The sequence below is a fragment of the Scyliorhinus canicula genome, chromosome 8 (assembly GCF_902713615.1).
Source record: "Scyliorhinus canicula chromosome 8, sScyCan1.1, whole genome shotgun sequence".
NCBI classification, from domain to species: Eukaryota; Metazoa; Chordata; class Chondrichthyes; order Carcharhiniformes; family Scyliorhinidae; genus Scyliorhinus; species Scyliorhinus canicula.
Window position 1 is genome coordinate 163039587 of NC_052153.1, and position 12840 is coordinate 163052426.

Here is a 12840-nt window from a genome sequence, read left to right on the forward strand (position 1 = left end):
TTCTGCGATGGGCCAAGAAGGTGAGGAGTAGCAAGTGGGAGAATTCGGTAGTGCGTATTTACCAGGACTGGAGTGCGGAGGTGGCCAAGCGGAGAGCCGGGTTTTACCGGACGAAGGCGGTGCTCCACGGAAAGCAGGTGAAGTTCGGCATGCTGCCACCTGCGCGCCTGTGGGTCACCTACAAGGACCGGCATTATTATTTTGAGTCCCCGGAGGAGGCGTGGGCCTTTGTGCAGGCTGGAAAGTTGGACTCGAACTAGAGATTGGGGGCTGTGGGAGTTGGTTTTTAAAATTTCTGAATCACTGTTTATGCTGTTGCTGGTTATTCTGTCTGTTTCTGTTTTTTCTCTCGCTTTCGGATGATGCTGGTTATGGTTTTGTGTTTTAAGGGGGATATTAGGGTTTGTGGTTGATCTGTGTTTTTGTTTGTACGGAGTTGGTGGGTGGGTTGGGACTGCTGTTTGGGAGCTGCGTTGGGGAGGGGTGGGGTGGGGCAGTGTGAAAGCGCGGGCTTTTCTCTGGTTTCCCGAGCTGCGGGACGAGGGGGGTGGAGCTGGTGGCAAGGGGTGTGGCTATCAGATTCCTTTTCCCGTGCTGAAGCGGTGCCAAGGAGCCGATGCAGGGGAGGAGGGGTGACCTCATATCGGGAGGGGTCGGAGTTAGGGCGGGAGCTGCCGGGGTGGGTCGGGGTGAGGTTCTATCGCCGTGGGAAACGGGCCGAATGGGTGCTGGCCAGGGGCGAGCAGTCGATGGGCTATGGCTAGTCGACGGGGGCGGGGTGCCCCCTGATCCGTCTGATTACGTGGAACGTGAGGGGGTTGAATGTGCCGGTTAAGCGGGCCCGGGTGTTTCCGCATCTGAAGGGGCTGAAGGCGGACGTGGCCATGCTCCAGGAGACCCACCTGAAGGTGGCGGACCAGGTCCATCTGAGGAAAGGGTGGGTGGGGCAGGTTTTCCATTCAGGGCTCAACACGAAGAACCGGGTGGTGGCGATCCTGGTGGGGAAGAGGGTGGCGTTTGAGGCGTCTGAGGTTGTGGCTGATAGTGGCGGCAGATATGTGATGGTGAGCAGTAAGCTGCAGGGGGAGAGGGTGGTGTTGGTAAATATGTACGCCCCAAATTGGGATGATGCTGGTTTCATGAGGCGTTTGTTGGGCCGCATTCCTGGCCTGGAGGTGGGGGGCTTGATCATGGGGGGGACTTCAATACGGTGCTGGATCCCCTACTGGATCGTTCTAGTTCAAGGACAGGCAGGAGGCCGGCGGCGGCCAAGGTGTTGAGGGGGTTTATGGACCAGATGGTAAGAGTGGATCCCTGGAGGTTCGGGAGGCCGAGAGCTCGGGAGTACTGTTTTTTCTCCCATGTGCACAGGTTTTATTCCCGCATTGATTTCTTTGTTCTGAGTAGGAGACTGGTCCCAAGGGTGGAGGAGGCCGAGTATTCGGCTATTGTGATTTCGGACCATGCTCCGCATTGGATGGATCTGGAGATGGGGGAGGTGCGGGATCAGCGCCCGCTTTGGCGTCTGGACGTGGGGTTGTTGGCTGATGAGGAAGTGTGTAGGAGAGTCCGGGGATGTATCGAGAGGTACCTCGAGGTCAATGATACTGGGGAGGTCCAGGTGGGGATGGTGTGGGAGGCTCTGAAGGCAGTGATTAGGGGGGAGCTGATCTCCATCCGAGCCCATAGGGAGAGGGGGGAGAGGAGGGAGAGGGAGAGGGTGACGGGGGAGCTGTTGAGTGTAGATAGGAGGTATGCAGAGGCCCCGGAGGAGGGATTGCTGGGGGAGTGGCGTAGCTTGCAGGCCAAATTTGATTTATTGACCACCAGAAAGGCGGAGACACAGTGGAGGAAGGCGCAGGGAGCGGTCTACGAGTATGGAGAGAAGGCGAGCAGGATGCTGGTGCACAGCTTCGCAAGCAGGACTCGGCTAGGGAGATTGGTGGAGTGAAGGATAGAGATGGGAATGTGGTGCGGCAGGGGGCAGAGGTCAATGAGGTCTTTAGGGACTTCTATAGGGAACTGTACCGCTCGGAGCCGCCGATGGTGGGAGGGGACTGGAGAGCTTTTTGGACAGGCTGCGATTTCCAAGGGTGCAGGAGGAACAGGTGGAGGGACTGGGGGCGGCGAACGAGTTAGAGGAGCTGGTCAGAGGGATTGGCCACATGCAGTCGGGGAAGGCGCCGGGACCGGATGGGTTCCCGGTTGAATTTTATAAGAAATACGCGGACCTGCTGGGCCCCCTGTTGGTTAGACCTTTAACGAGGCATGGGAGGGGGGTGTTCTGCCCCCGACGATGTCTCGGGCGCTGATCTCCCTGATCCTGAAGCGTGATAAGGACCACTTGCAGTGCGGATGATACAGGCCACTTTCACTGCTGAATGTGGACGCCAAGTTGCTGGCGAAGATCTTGGCCACTAGAATAGAGGACTGTGTGCCGGGGGTGGTACATGAAGATCAGACGGGTTTTGTGAAGGGGAGGCAGCTGAACACTAACGTGCGAAGGCTGCTAAATGTGATAATGATGCCGGCAGCAGAAGGAGAGGCGGAGATTGTGGTGGCATTGGATGCGGAGAAGGCCTTTGACAGGGTTGAGTGGGGGTACTTGTGGGAGGTGTTGGAGAGGTTCGGGTTTGGGGTTTATTAAATGGGTGAGGTTGCTGTACGAGGCCCCGATGGTGAGTGTAGCGACAAATGGGAGGAGGTCTGAGTACTTCAGGCTCCACCGTGGGATGAGGCAGGGGTGCCCCCGTCCCCCTTGCTTTTTGCGTTGACAATTGAGCCTTTTGCCATGGCTCTAAGGGAGTTGAGGAGGTGGAGAGGTTTGGTGCGAGGTGGGGAGGAGCACCGAGTGTCGCTGTATGCAGACAACTTGCTGCTGTATGTAGCAGACCCGGAGGGGGGAATGCCGGAGGTGATGGAGATTCTTGCTGAGTTCGGGAGTTTCTCAGGCTATAAATTGAACCTGGGCAAGAGTGAGCGGTTTGTCGTACACCCGGGAGATCAGGAGGAGGGGATTGGTAGGCTCCCGCTAAAGAGGGCAGTGAGGAGTTTTAGGTACCTGGGGGTTCAGGTGGCTAGGAGTTGGGGGACTCTGGACAAGCTTAATTTTACTAGGTTGGTGGAGCAGATGGAGGAGGAGTTTAAAAGGTGGGACATGCTGCCGTTGTCGATGGCGGGTAGAGTACAGTCCGTTAAAATGACGGTGCTCCCAAGGTTTTTGTTTTTGTTTCAGTGCCCCCCCATTTTCATTCCGAGGGCCCTTTTTAGGAGGGTGAACAGCAGCATTCTGGGATTTGTTTGGGCGCACGGGACTCCGAGGGTAAGGAGGGTCTTTTTGGAGCGGGGCAGGGATAGAGGGGGGCTGGCGCTGCCCAGCCTCTCTGGGTACTATTGGGCGGCTAATGTCTCGATGGTACGTAAGTGGGTAATGGATGGGGAGGGGGCAGCATGGAAACGGATGGAGATGGCGTCCTGTGGAGGCACGAGCCTGAAGGCACTGGTAACGGCGCCGCTGCCGCTCCCTCCAACGAGGTACACTACGAGTCCGGTGGTGGCAGCTACCCTCAAATTTTGGGGGCAGTGGAGGCGACACAGGGGGGGGGGAAGTGGGGGGCTCGGTGGAGGCCCCGCTGCGAGGGAACTACCGGTTTGTCCAAGGGAACATGGATGGCGGGTTCCTGGGGTGGGCACAGGGCGGGCATTAGGAAGTTGGGAAACCTGTTTATTGACGGGAAGTTTGCGAGCCTTGGTGAACTGGAGGAGAAGTTTGAGCTCTCCCCGGGAATATGTTCAGGTACATTCAGGTCAAGGCGTTTGCTAGGCGGCAGGTGGAGGGGTTCCCTTTGCTGCCCCCGCGGGGGGTAAGGGATAGGGTGCTTTTGGGGGTGTGGGTCGGGGATGGGAAGGTGTCTGACATCTACCAGGTGATGCAGGAGGTGGGGGAGGTGTCAGTAGAGGAGCTGAAGTCTCAGTGGGAGGTGGAGCTGGGGGAGCAGATTGAGGAGGGGACATGGGCGGATGCCCTGGAGAGGGTGAACTCCTCCTCTTCATGTGCGAGGCTTAGTCTCATCCAGTTCAAGGTGCTGCACCGGGCCCACATGTCCGGGTCTAGGATGAGTAGGTTCTTTGGGGGCGAAGACAGGTGTGTCAGGTGTTCGGGGAGTCCAGCGAACCATGCCCACATGTTCTGGGCATGCCCGGCACTGGAGGGGTTCTGGAAGGGGGTGGCAAGGACGGTGTCGACGGTGGTGGGATCCAGGGTCAAGCCAGGCTGGGGACTCGCGATATTTGGGGTTGGGGTGGAGCTGGGAGTGCAGGAGGCGAAAGAGGCCGATGTTTTGGCCTTTGCGTCCCTAGTAGCCCGGCGGAGGATCTTGCTGCAGTGGAAAGATGCGAGACCTCCGAGCGTGGAGACCTGGATTAATGACATGGCGGGATTAATTAAGCTAGAGAAGGTCAAATTCGCCCTGAGGGGGTCGGTACAAGGGTTCTTTAGGAGGTGGCAGCCTTTCCTCGACTTTCTGGCTCAACGATAAGGAACTAGGTCAGCAGCAGCAGCAACCCGGGGGGTGGGGGGGGATAGTGTTTAAGTTAATTTGCTTATTGTTAATTTATTTTGTTGTTTATTGGGTTGGGGGGTGGGGGTGGGGGGGTTTGTTATATGTGTTGTTATGGGTGCCGGGGGGTGTTTATTATTGTTATTGTTATTATTGTTCTGTTGATATATATTTTTCAAAAAATTCCAATAACATTTTTTTTAAAAAAAGGAGCGGAGTGAAGGAGGCCACACCCCTTTCAACAGCACTAGCTGCCGTAAAGTAGGTGGGTTTATTGGTCCCATTGAAAGGGAGAAGGAAGGTTTCGAAAGTAAGTGAATGGGATGTTGGGGAGGGTGGACATCTGGGGGGGGGGGGGGGGGGGGGGGAGGGAGAGAGGAGGAGCGCAGACATCGGGAGGGGTGAGGAAGGCAGACATCGGGAGAAGTGCAGACATCGGGGGGTGGGTGGGGAGCGCTGACATCGGAAAGTGGGGATCGCAGACCTCGGGAAGTGGGCAAAAGATGCTGGCCCAGCATTTAAATGAATTGAAAAAACATGTGGCCTGCTCAGTTGGGACTTAAATGCCATCCATCTTCTTGGCAACATGGTTAGTATTGCCTGCTTGATCCCATGCACTGACTTATAATCATAGAATTTACAGTGCAGAAGGAGGCTATTCGGCCCATCGAGTCTGCATCGGCCTTTGGAAAGAGGCCCTTAAGCCCACACGTCCACCCTATCCCCCTAACTCAGTAACCCCACCTAACCGTTTGGACACTAAGGGGCAATTTAGCACAACCAATCCATCTAACCTGCACATCTTTGGACTGTGGGAGGAAACCGGAGCACCCGGAGGAAACCCACGCAGACACGGGGAGAAAGTGCAAACTCCACACAGTCACCCGAGGTCAGAATCGAAAACGGGCCCCTGCCGTTGTAGGGCAGCAGTGCTAACCACTGTGACTCCATGCCGCCAAAGGCGAGTAAAATGTACATTTAAGGTGAAAAATTGAAGCTGCCTCCTATTGAGAGTACAGCATTTCTTAAGAAGAGAAAATGGCTTAACTTGGCACCGAATATAGACCTAAACCTTATAGAACAGTACAGCACAGAACAGGCCCTTTGGCCCTCGATGCTGTGCCGAGCAATGATCACCCTACTCAAACCCACGTATCCACCCTATACCCGTAACCCAACAACCCCCCCTTAACCTTACTTTTTAGGACACTACGGGCAATTTTATCATGGCCAATCCACCTAACCCGCACATCTTTGGACTGTGGGAGGAAACCGGAGCACCCGGAGGAAACCCACGCACACACGGGGAGGACGTGCAGACTCCGCACAGACAGTGACCCAGCCGGGAATCGAACCTGGGACCCTGGAGCTGTGAAGCATTTATGCTAACCACCATGCTACCGTGTTGCCCTAAACGTGTTTTTTGGTGGCGAAAAAAAATGGGGTCATCTTATTTTCCGCGATCCACAATTTAAAAAACATTCTACTGCACTTTTATGTATTGATTACATATCTAATCACCTGCGGGTGGCCACAATGGATTTTTATAATTAGAATAATTTAAAAGTTATCCAAAAATGTATATTTAATACACTTCTACAAGATATTAAAACGCTATGGTTACATGCAGCATTGATGTCTAAGATACTCCTTGTTTGCTAAAATTTAGCATCTACTCACCTTCGAGCGAAGGAAAAATGAGCTGAGGCACTAGGAGAGAAATTTCTTGGGCTGTCTTGAGGGCTGTTTCCTGCTAAAGAGATGAATGTCTTTTGATCAGTGTATATAGCCATTAGAAATGCTATTATAATAGGAACGTATTTTCATTGTAAATTTATGAAGGCCCTTTTAGGTGGACAACATCTTAAATCTTGGACACTGGTTTCTAAAGGTTTCATAAGAAGGCACATATGCATATTTTGTGATGCATCGTACAATTTTATTACAATACCTATGAGGGAATATAGCACTTTGTGGTTCTTAGTTTGATTGTACACATTCCACAAACATTACATTCGATGGCGATGAGGATGACCTGCCAGGAAGATGTATAAGCAATACCTGGGGTTCAGCTGAGTCAGGCTGATACAAGTGACTGTTTCTTTATCTCACCCCACTTATTATTTTTCTCCTCCCTTTGTAAAAGTGTCGATAGATGTTTCCTCCGTTAAATGTAAGCACACTGCAAGCTATCCTCAATGGGTCCTTCCGCTACGTTGAAAGCATTTCTGTGCCAGCCTTGTGATGTGGAAACACTGAGGCTCGGGGAGACAGCTGCTGGCAAGTACTACCTAGAGGCTGGTTATGTAGAAATGCACTCAGGTATCCAGACACTGCTGCCGACCTTGATTAGATTACAGCAAGGTAAGTCATCGTTGCTGAAGCTTCACATCGCCAACTGTATAGCCAGTGCCCAAAGGGGATAATTTCAAGTGTGCATATGGTGAGCAGGATGATGACTGTAATACACTCCCACACATTTTGGCGAATCGTGCCATTTACCAGCTTTCAGTATCTCGATATCCATCCAGTAAGAGCTAAAACCTGTGTTGGAGGAACTACCTTTGCCTTGATGCATTGTGCATACTGGGTACTGTGGCTTGCCATAGTCATGTGGCCTGAGTTATTTGACCTCTGATACATTCCTTTGTGAGTAGAGGATTGAGCACAGAAGCCATTTTACCCACTACATGGAGCATGGTGTCAGGAAGGTGTAACTAGAGTGCCAGTCCTCCGGGATTGGCCTGGGGTGTCCAGGAATCAATCTCCTGGACATTGCAAGCTATCCTCAATGGATCCTTCCACTGCCATTGGATGCCTTTGAAGGCTAACCTGCAACAGGCTAAGAATCAGCTAAAAAAATACCGTCGCCAGAAGTAATAACAGGAGTACGTGACGAGATCGAAGCGAAACGACAGAAAGCCAAATTTCACTTTGCCAGAGTGATCAAATCATTGCTAGAGTTGAGAGTTGGAGAACTAGTCAGAGTGCAAACATTCAATGCATTCAACAGAAGTCAATCTACTTGGCAACTTGGACCCTGGGTATAGTAGTGATCACGTCAATTGTACACAATAAAATTGGCCAACCGGATATACTGTCACAACCACAGACACACAACATGCAACCGACGGAACTGTCCCTTGACAGCAGACAGATGATGAGGAAGAGGTGATTTCACCAGCTGAACAGAAACTGGACTGACCATCAGTCCCAGAGGTCAAATCAGTCCCAGAAGTCAACTACTCCCCACCATATGCCATGGATCAGCATTGACACTCGCCTCGGCAACGGCATTCCCCAGAGTGACAATGTCACACCAGGAACCAGAAAACACCAGACGAACAAACAACAACCTCAACGCTCATCATTAGAATACCTGAAGGATTGGGAGATTGCATGTGCAACGCAAATGTAGAGATAAACTGGAATGATCAGTTTTCTGCTCTCGGGTGATGACTTTATTTATAGATTGAGAGTGGGTGCAAATAACAATGCATGCAATGAGTTTTCTTCTTTTAATGAAAAGGGGGATGTTTGGAGAATCTGCATCTGCGTACTGTAACTCGCCAGTTATGCGACCTCTGGTGTCATACCTCTCTGAGTTAAGGATTGAGGACAGAAGCCATTTTACCCACCACCACATGGTACATTGTGTTCATCAACTGTTTTATAACCAATAAATGACAACTCTCCTAGGCTAGGGAGACAGGACAGAGCAAGTGGGAGGAATGTATAGTTTATTTGGCATTAACACCTTCATTTAAAAAACAAAGAAGCTTTTTTGTCACAAGTAGGCTTACTGCACTGCAATGAAGTTACTATGAAAAGCCCCTAGTCGCCACATTCCGGCGTCTGTTCGGGTACACAGAGGGAGAATTCAGAATGACCAAATTACCTAACAGCACGTTTTTCGGGACTTGTGGGAGGAAACGGGAGCACCCGGAGGAAACCCACACAGACACGGGGAGAACGTGCAGACTCCACACAGACAGCGACCCAAGCCGGGTATCGAACCTGGGACCCTGGAGCTGTGAAGTAACAGTGCTAACCACTTTGCTACCGTGCCACCCACACCAGGAGGATCTACAGGAAATAAGTGAATTGGTGACTGGACAGGTCTGCAGGAATCTCAGGTGCTGCTGGTGACCAACAGACCGTATCTGGTTCATTAATCGGACGCATTGAGGTGGGGCAGTCATTTATTTGATTTGTTCCACTAAACATCAAACAGGTAGAGACTCCTGTTTAAAAAAAAAACAACCAAAATCCCTGTGCTAGTGTGCTCTTTTTAGGGGCATCACTGACTTTAACCAGCTATGTATAATTGAGGTTACATAGCTTTGCTTCTCACCACTCGGCCCACAGGTTTCTCTGGGTTAATGCAAGTGTGCAGGGCAGGGGTACACACTCCATATTAGTCAAGTAGAAAGTTGTTATTTGCAACTTTCTCTGCAATTTACTTTAGACTCTTGAGTTTGATGATGGTTGCCAATAATGTCAGTTGACGTGCTAATTATTACTGCGAAAATGAGCAATTTCCTCCAGGTCTGGAGGGCATACTAAAAAAGACAAGTTTCATTTAGATATCAGCTTTAGTGTAAGAAAACACCCGAAGCCACTTCACAGGAGTGTCACAAACAAAAATTGACACTGAGCCTAAGAGGGATGGCAAGGATGAGTGACAAATTAAAGAGGTAGGTTTTAAGATAACTTAAAGGAGGAGATTGAGAGGTAGTGGGTCAGAGATGTTGAGGCGAAGAAGTGTTTAGGGTCTACACATAGCTGAACGTATGGCCTGCTATGGTGGGGTGAAGGGAGTGGGGGTTCACAAGAAGTCTGACTTGGAAGAACGCGGAGATCTTGGAGGGCTGTTGACAGGAAAGAGGTTAGAGAGATAGGGATGGGTGAGACTATGGAGAGGTTCGAACACAAGAGTGAGGAACTTTATCTCAGGTATGTGGGACTGGAAGTCAATGTAGGTCAACAAATGCAGGAGAGATGGGTAAATAGGACTTGGTGTGCACAATCAACATGGATTGTTGAATATCCATGAGGAGACTGGGGAGGAAAGGGTTTCAGCAACAGATAAGCTGAGTGGAGATGGTCAATGTTACGGAGGTGGAAGTAGACGGTCTTTTTGAAGAAGAAGCCTAGAGGTTAGAAGCTCAACTCAGGATCAAACCGGCACAAATAGTCTGGTTGCATAAGAGCAATAGACCATTCAGCCCCTTGATCCTGCTGTCCAACTAGATTATGGCTAATCTGCACCAAAACTCTATTTATCTCCAGCCCCAGAACAGCTTAACGTAATAAAAATCTCATCGATCTTGAAAGTTCCAACTGTCCTAGTATCCACATTGGAGGAGAGAATTCCAGGCTTCTGCTACATTTTGTGTGACAAGGTGATTCCTGGGGCAGGATTCTCCGATCCTGGGGCTAAGTGTTGGCGCCGTCGTAAACGCTGGAGCGTTTTACGACGGCGTCATCTGGCCCCTAGGAGCAGCGATCCTGTGCCGCACAGGGGGCCAGCACAGCACTGGAGCGCTTCACGTAGCTCCAGATGCCGATACGGGCGCCAGCACATCGGCGCGGGTCCGCACATGTGTGTCACGGCCGACGCGAGTTTGTGCATGCACGTGGGTTGCCTTCTCCGTGCCTGTACCCGGGCAACATGGCGGAGCTATACAGGGGCCGGCGCGGAGGAACATAGGCGCACCCTCCCCCCCCCCCCCGATAAGCCCGCCCGCCGATCGGTAGGCCCCGATCGCGGGCCTGGCCACTGTGGAGACACCCCGAAGTCGGATCCCTCTTCCCCCACACCAGGACAGCCCCCGCAGCATGAACGCTGAGGTCCCGCCGGGTAGGGCCACACGTGAACGTCGGCAGTGGGACTCGGCGGGCGCAGAGAATCGCGGGGGGAGGGGACCGCGTTGATCGGCCCCCGGCCGTCATCGGCTGAGCGTGATTCATGCCCCCCCCCCTCCCCCAACGGCGATTCTCCGACCCTGCGCCGGGTCGGAGAATCGCGCCTCTGATTTCTGTCTTCAATAGTCTGGCTTTGATTTTCATTCCTGGGACTATCGGGAACAAACAGGGGGCTGAGAGTAATTGGGCAGTCCTTTCAAAGAGTTGGCATGGTAGTATGGGCCGAATCATCTTCTCATCCAGAGAATCACTATAGTGCAGAAGGAGGCCATTCAGCCCATCATGTCTATACCGATCTTCCGAAAGAACACCCTACCCAGGCCCACTCCTCCGCCCTATCCCCATGACCCCACCTAACCTGCACATCCCTAGACACCAAGGTGTAATTTGTCATGGCCAATCCATCAAACCTGCACATCTTTGGACTGTGGGAGGAAACCAGAGCACCCGGAGGAAACCCACTCAGATATGAGGAGAACGTGCAAATTCCACAACAAGTCAACAAGGCTGGGACTGAACCTGGGTCCCTGGCGCAGTGAGGCAGCAGTGCTAACCACTGTCACCATGCTGTATGACTCAATGCCCTCTTCATACCTGACCACCAGATGAAATAGTTTCCCTATATCAATCCTATCTGAACCATTTAATGTTTTTAAAACCTTAATCAGATTATTCAACTTTCTCTACTATCGGGAATACAAGCCAAATTTATGCAATCTGTCCTCATACTTTAAGCACATCTAAGCCCGCTATCATTCTGGTGAATCTGCAATGCACCCTCTCCAAAGCCAATACCTCCTTCGGAGACAGCAGCCAGGGAGGGAGTGGAACTGGTGGGAAGCAAATCCAGTAATAATAATAATTAGAGCAAAATTAAATTGTTGGTTTGGTGTGTACGTATCTTCAGTTGCAAAGTACTTGAGAGCTAACTTAACCACTGTAATAAGCAAAGATGAAAACAGCAATTACCTCAAGAGATCGATAAACATGCTGAGAAACCGCTGTTTTTGTTGGCAATAGTTACGCAATTAAACAGACTTTTATTGCAGCTTCAAGTCTAATTAAAAGATGAGATGCTGCTCGGAAGGAAATATTTTCCTTCTCCGGAGTTTTTTTGCTTTGTTACCTTTCAAGACAATAAATCTATAAATAAAAAGGACGAGTTCAAATTGTTCAAACAACATACCCACATTCAAATAAAGGCAGCATGTTCGACATAGAATCATGGAATCCCTACAGTGCACATGGAGGCCATTCGTGCCAATCGATGTTAGCACCGGCCCTCTGAAAGAGCACCCTACCTAGGCCCACACCCCCGTTCTATCCCGTAACCCAACCTAACCTGCACATAAGAACGAAGAACAAAGTACAGCACAGGAACAGGCCCTTCGGCCCTCCAAGCCTGTGCCGACCATGATGCCCTAACTAAAAAAAAAACCTCCTGCCTTTACTCAGCCCGTATCCCTTTATCTCCACCCTATTCATGTATCCATCCAGATGTCCCTGTAATGTTGCTAATGAGCCTGCTTCCACTCCATCCTTTGGCAGCGCATTCCAGGCACCCACCACTCTCTGCGTGAAAAACTTACCCCGCACATCTCCTTTAAACTGTCCCCCTCTAACCTTGAACCTGTGCCTCCTTGTAATTGACACTTCCATCTTTGGAAAAAGCCTCCGACTATCCACCCTGTCTATGCCTCTCATAATTTTGTAGATCACTATCAGATCTCCCCTCAGCCTCTGTCTTTCCAGTGAAAATAATCCTAGTTTATTCAACCTCTCCTCATTGCTCATACCCTCGAGACCAGGCAATCACTCCATGTTCTTCTGATAATGTGGTGACCAGAACTGCACACAATACTCCAAATGTGGCCTAACCAAGATTTTATATCGCTGCAACATGATTTCCCAATTCCTGTACTCAATGCCCCGGCTGATGAAGGCAAGCATGCCTTCTTAATCACTTTGGTCACCCATGTGGCCACTTTTAAGGAACTGTGGACCTGCATGCCTAGATCCCTCTTTGTGTTAATGTTCCTAAGGGTTCTGCCATACACTGATTTGACCTTCCAGAATACATCATCTCGCATTTGTCCAGATTAAACTCCATCTGCCATTTCTGTGCCCAAGTCTCCAATCTATCTATATCCTGTTATATCTTCCGCCAATCCTCGGCACTATCAGCAACTCCGCCAATCTTCATATCATCCACAAACGTACTAATCAGATTGCCCACATTTTCCTCCAGATCATTTATATATGTTACACACAACAGAGGTCCCAGAACTGATCCTTGCGGAACACCACTTGCTACAGATCTTCATTCTGAAAAACACACTTCCACTGTTACTCT

General features: G+C 50.8%; 1 protein-coding gene across 15 annotated transcripts in view; it reads right to left on the minus strand.

Annotated features, from left to right (window-relative positions):
* LOC119970652 (microtubule-associated serine/threonine-protein kinase 4-like) overlaps nucleotides 1-12840 on the minus strand; it is a 588463-nt gene that overhangs the window by 103660 nt on the left and 471963 nt on the right. For 9 of the 15 annotated variants that reach the window (XM_038805605.1, XM_038805602.1, XM_038805601.1 and 6 more), the window contains one exon: nucleotides 6240-6312. In XM_038805605.1, coding sequence (XP_038661533.1) covers nucleotides 6240-6312 — 73 coding nt within the window. The remainder of the gene's footprint in view (nucleotides 1-6239; nucleotides 6313-12840) is intronic. The other 6 variants (XM_038805607.1, XM_038805606.1, XM_038805604.1 and 3 more) reach the window with 1 other exon arrangement.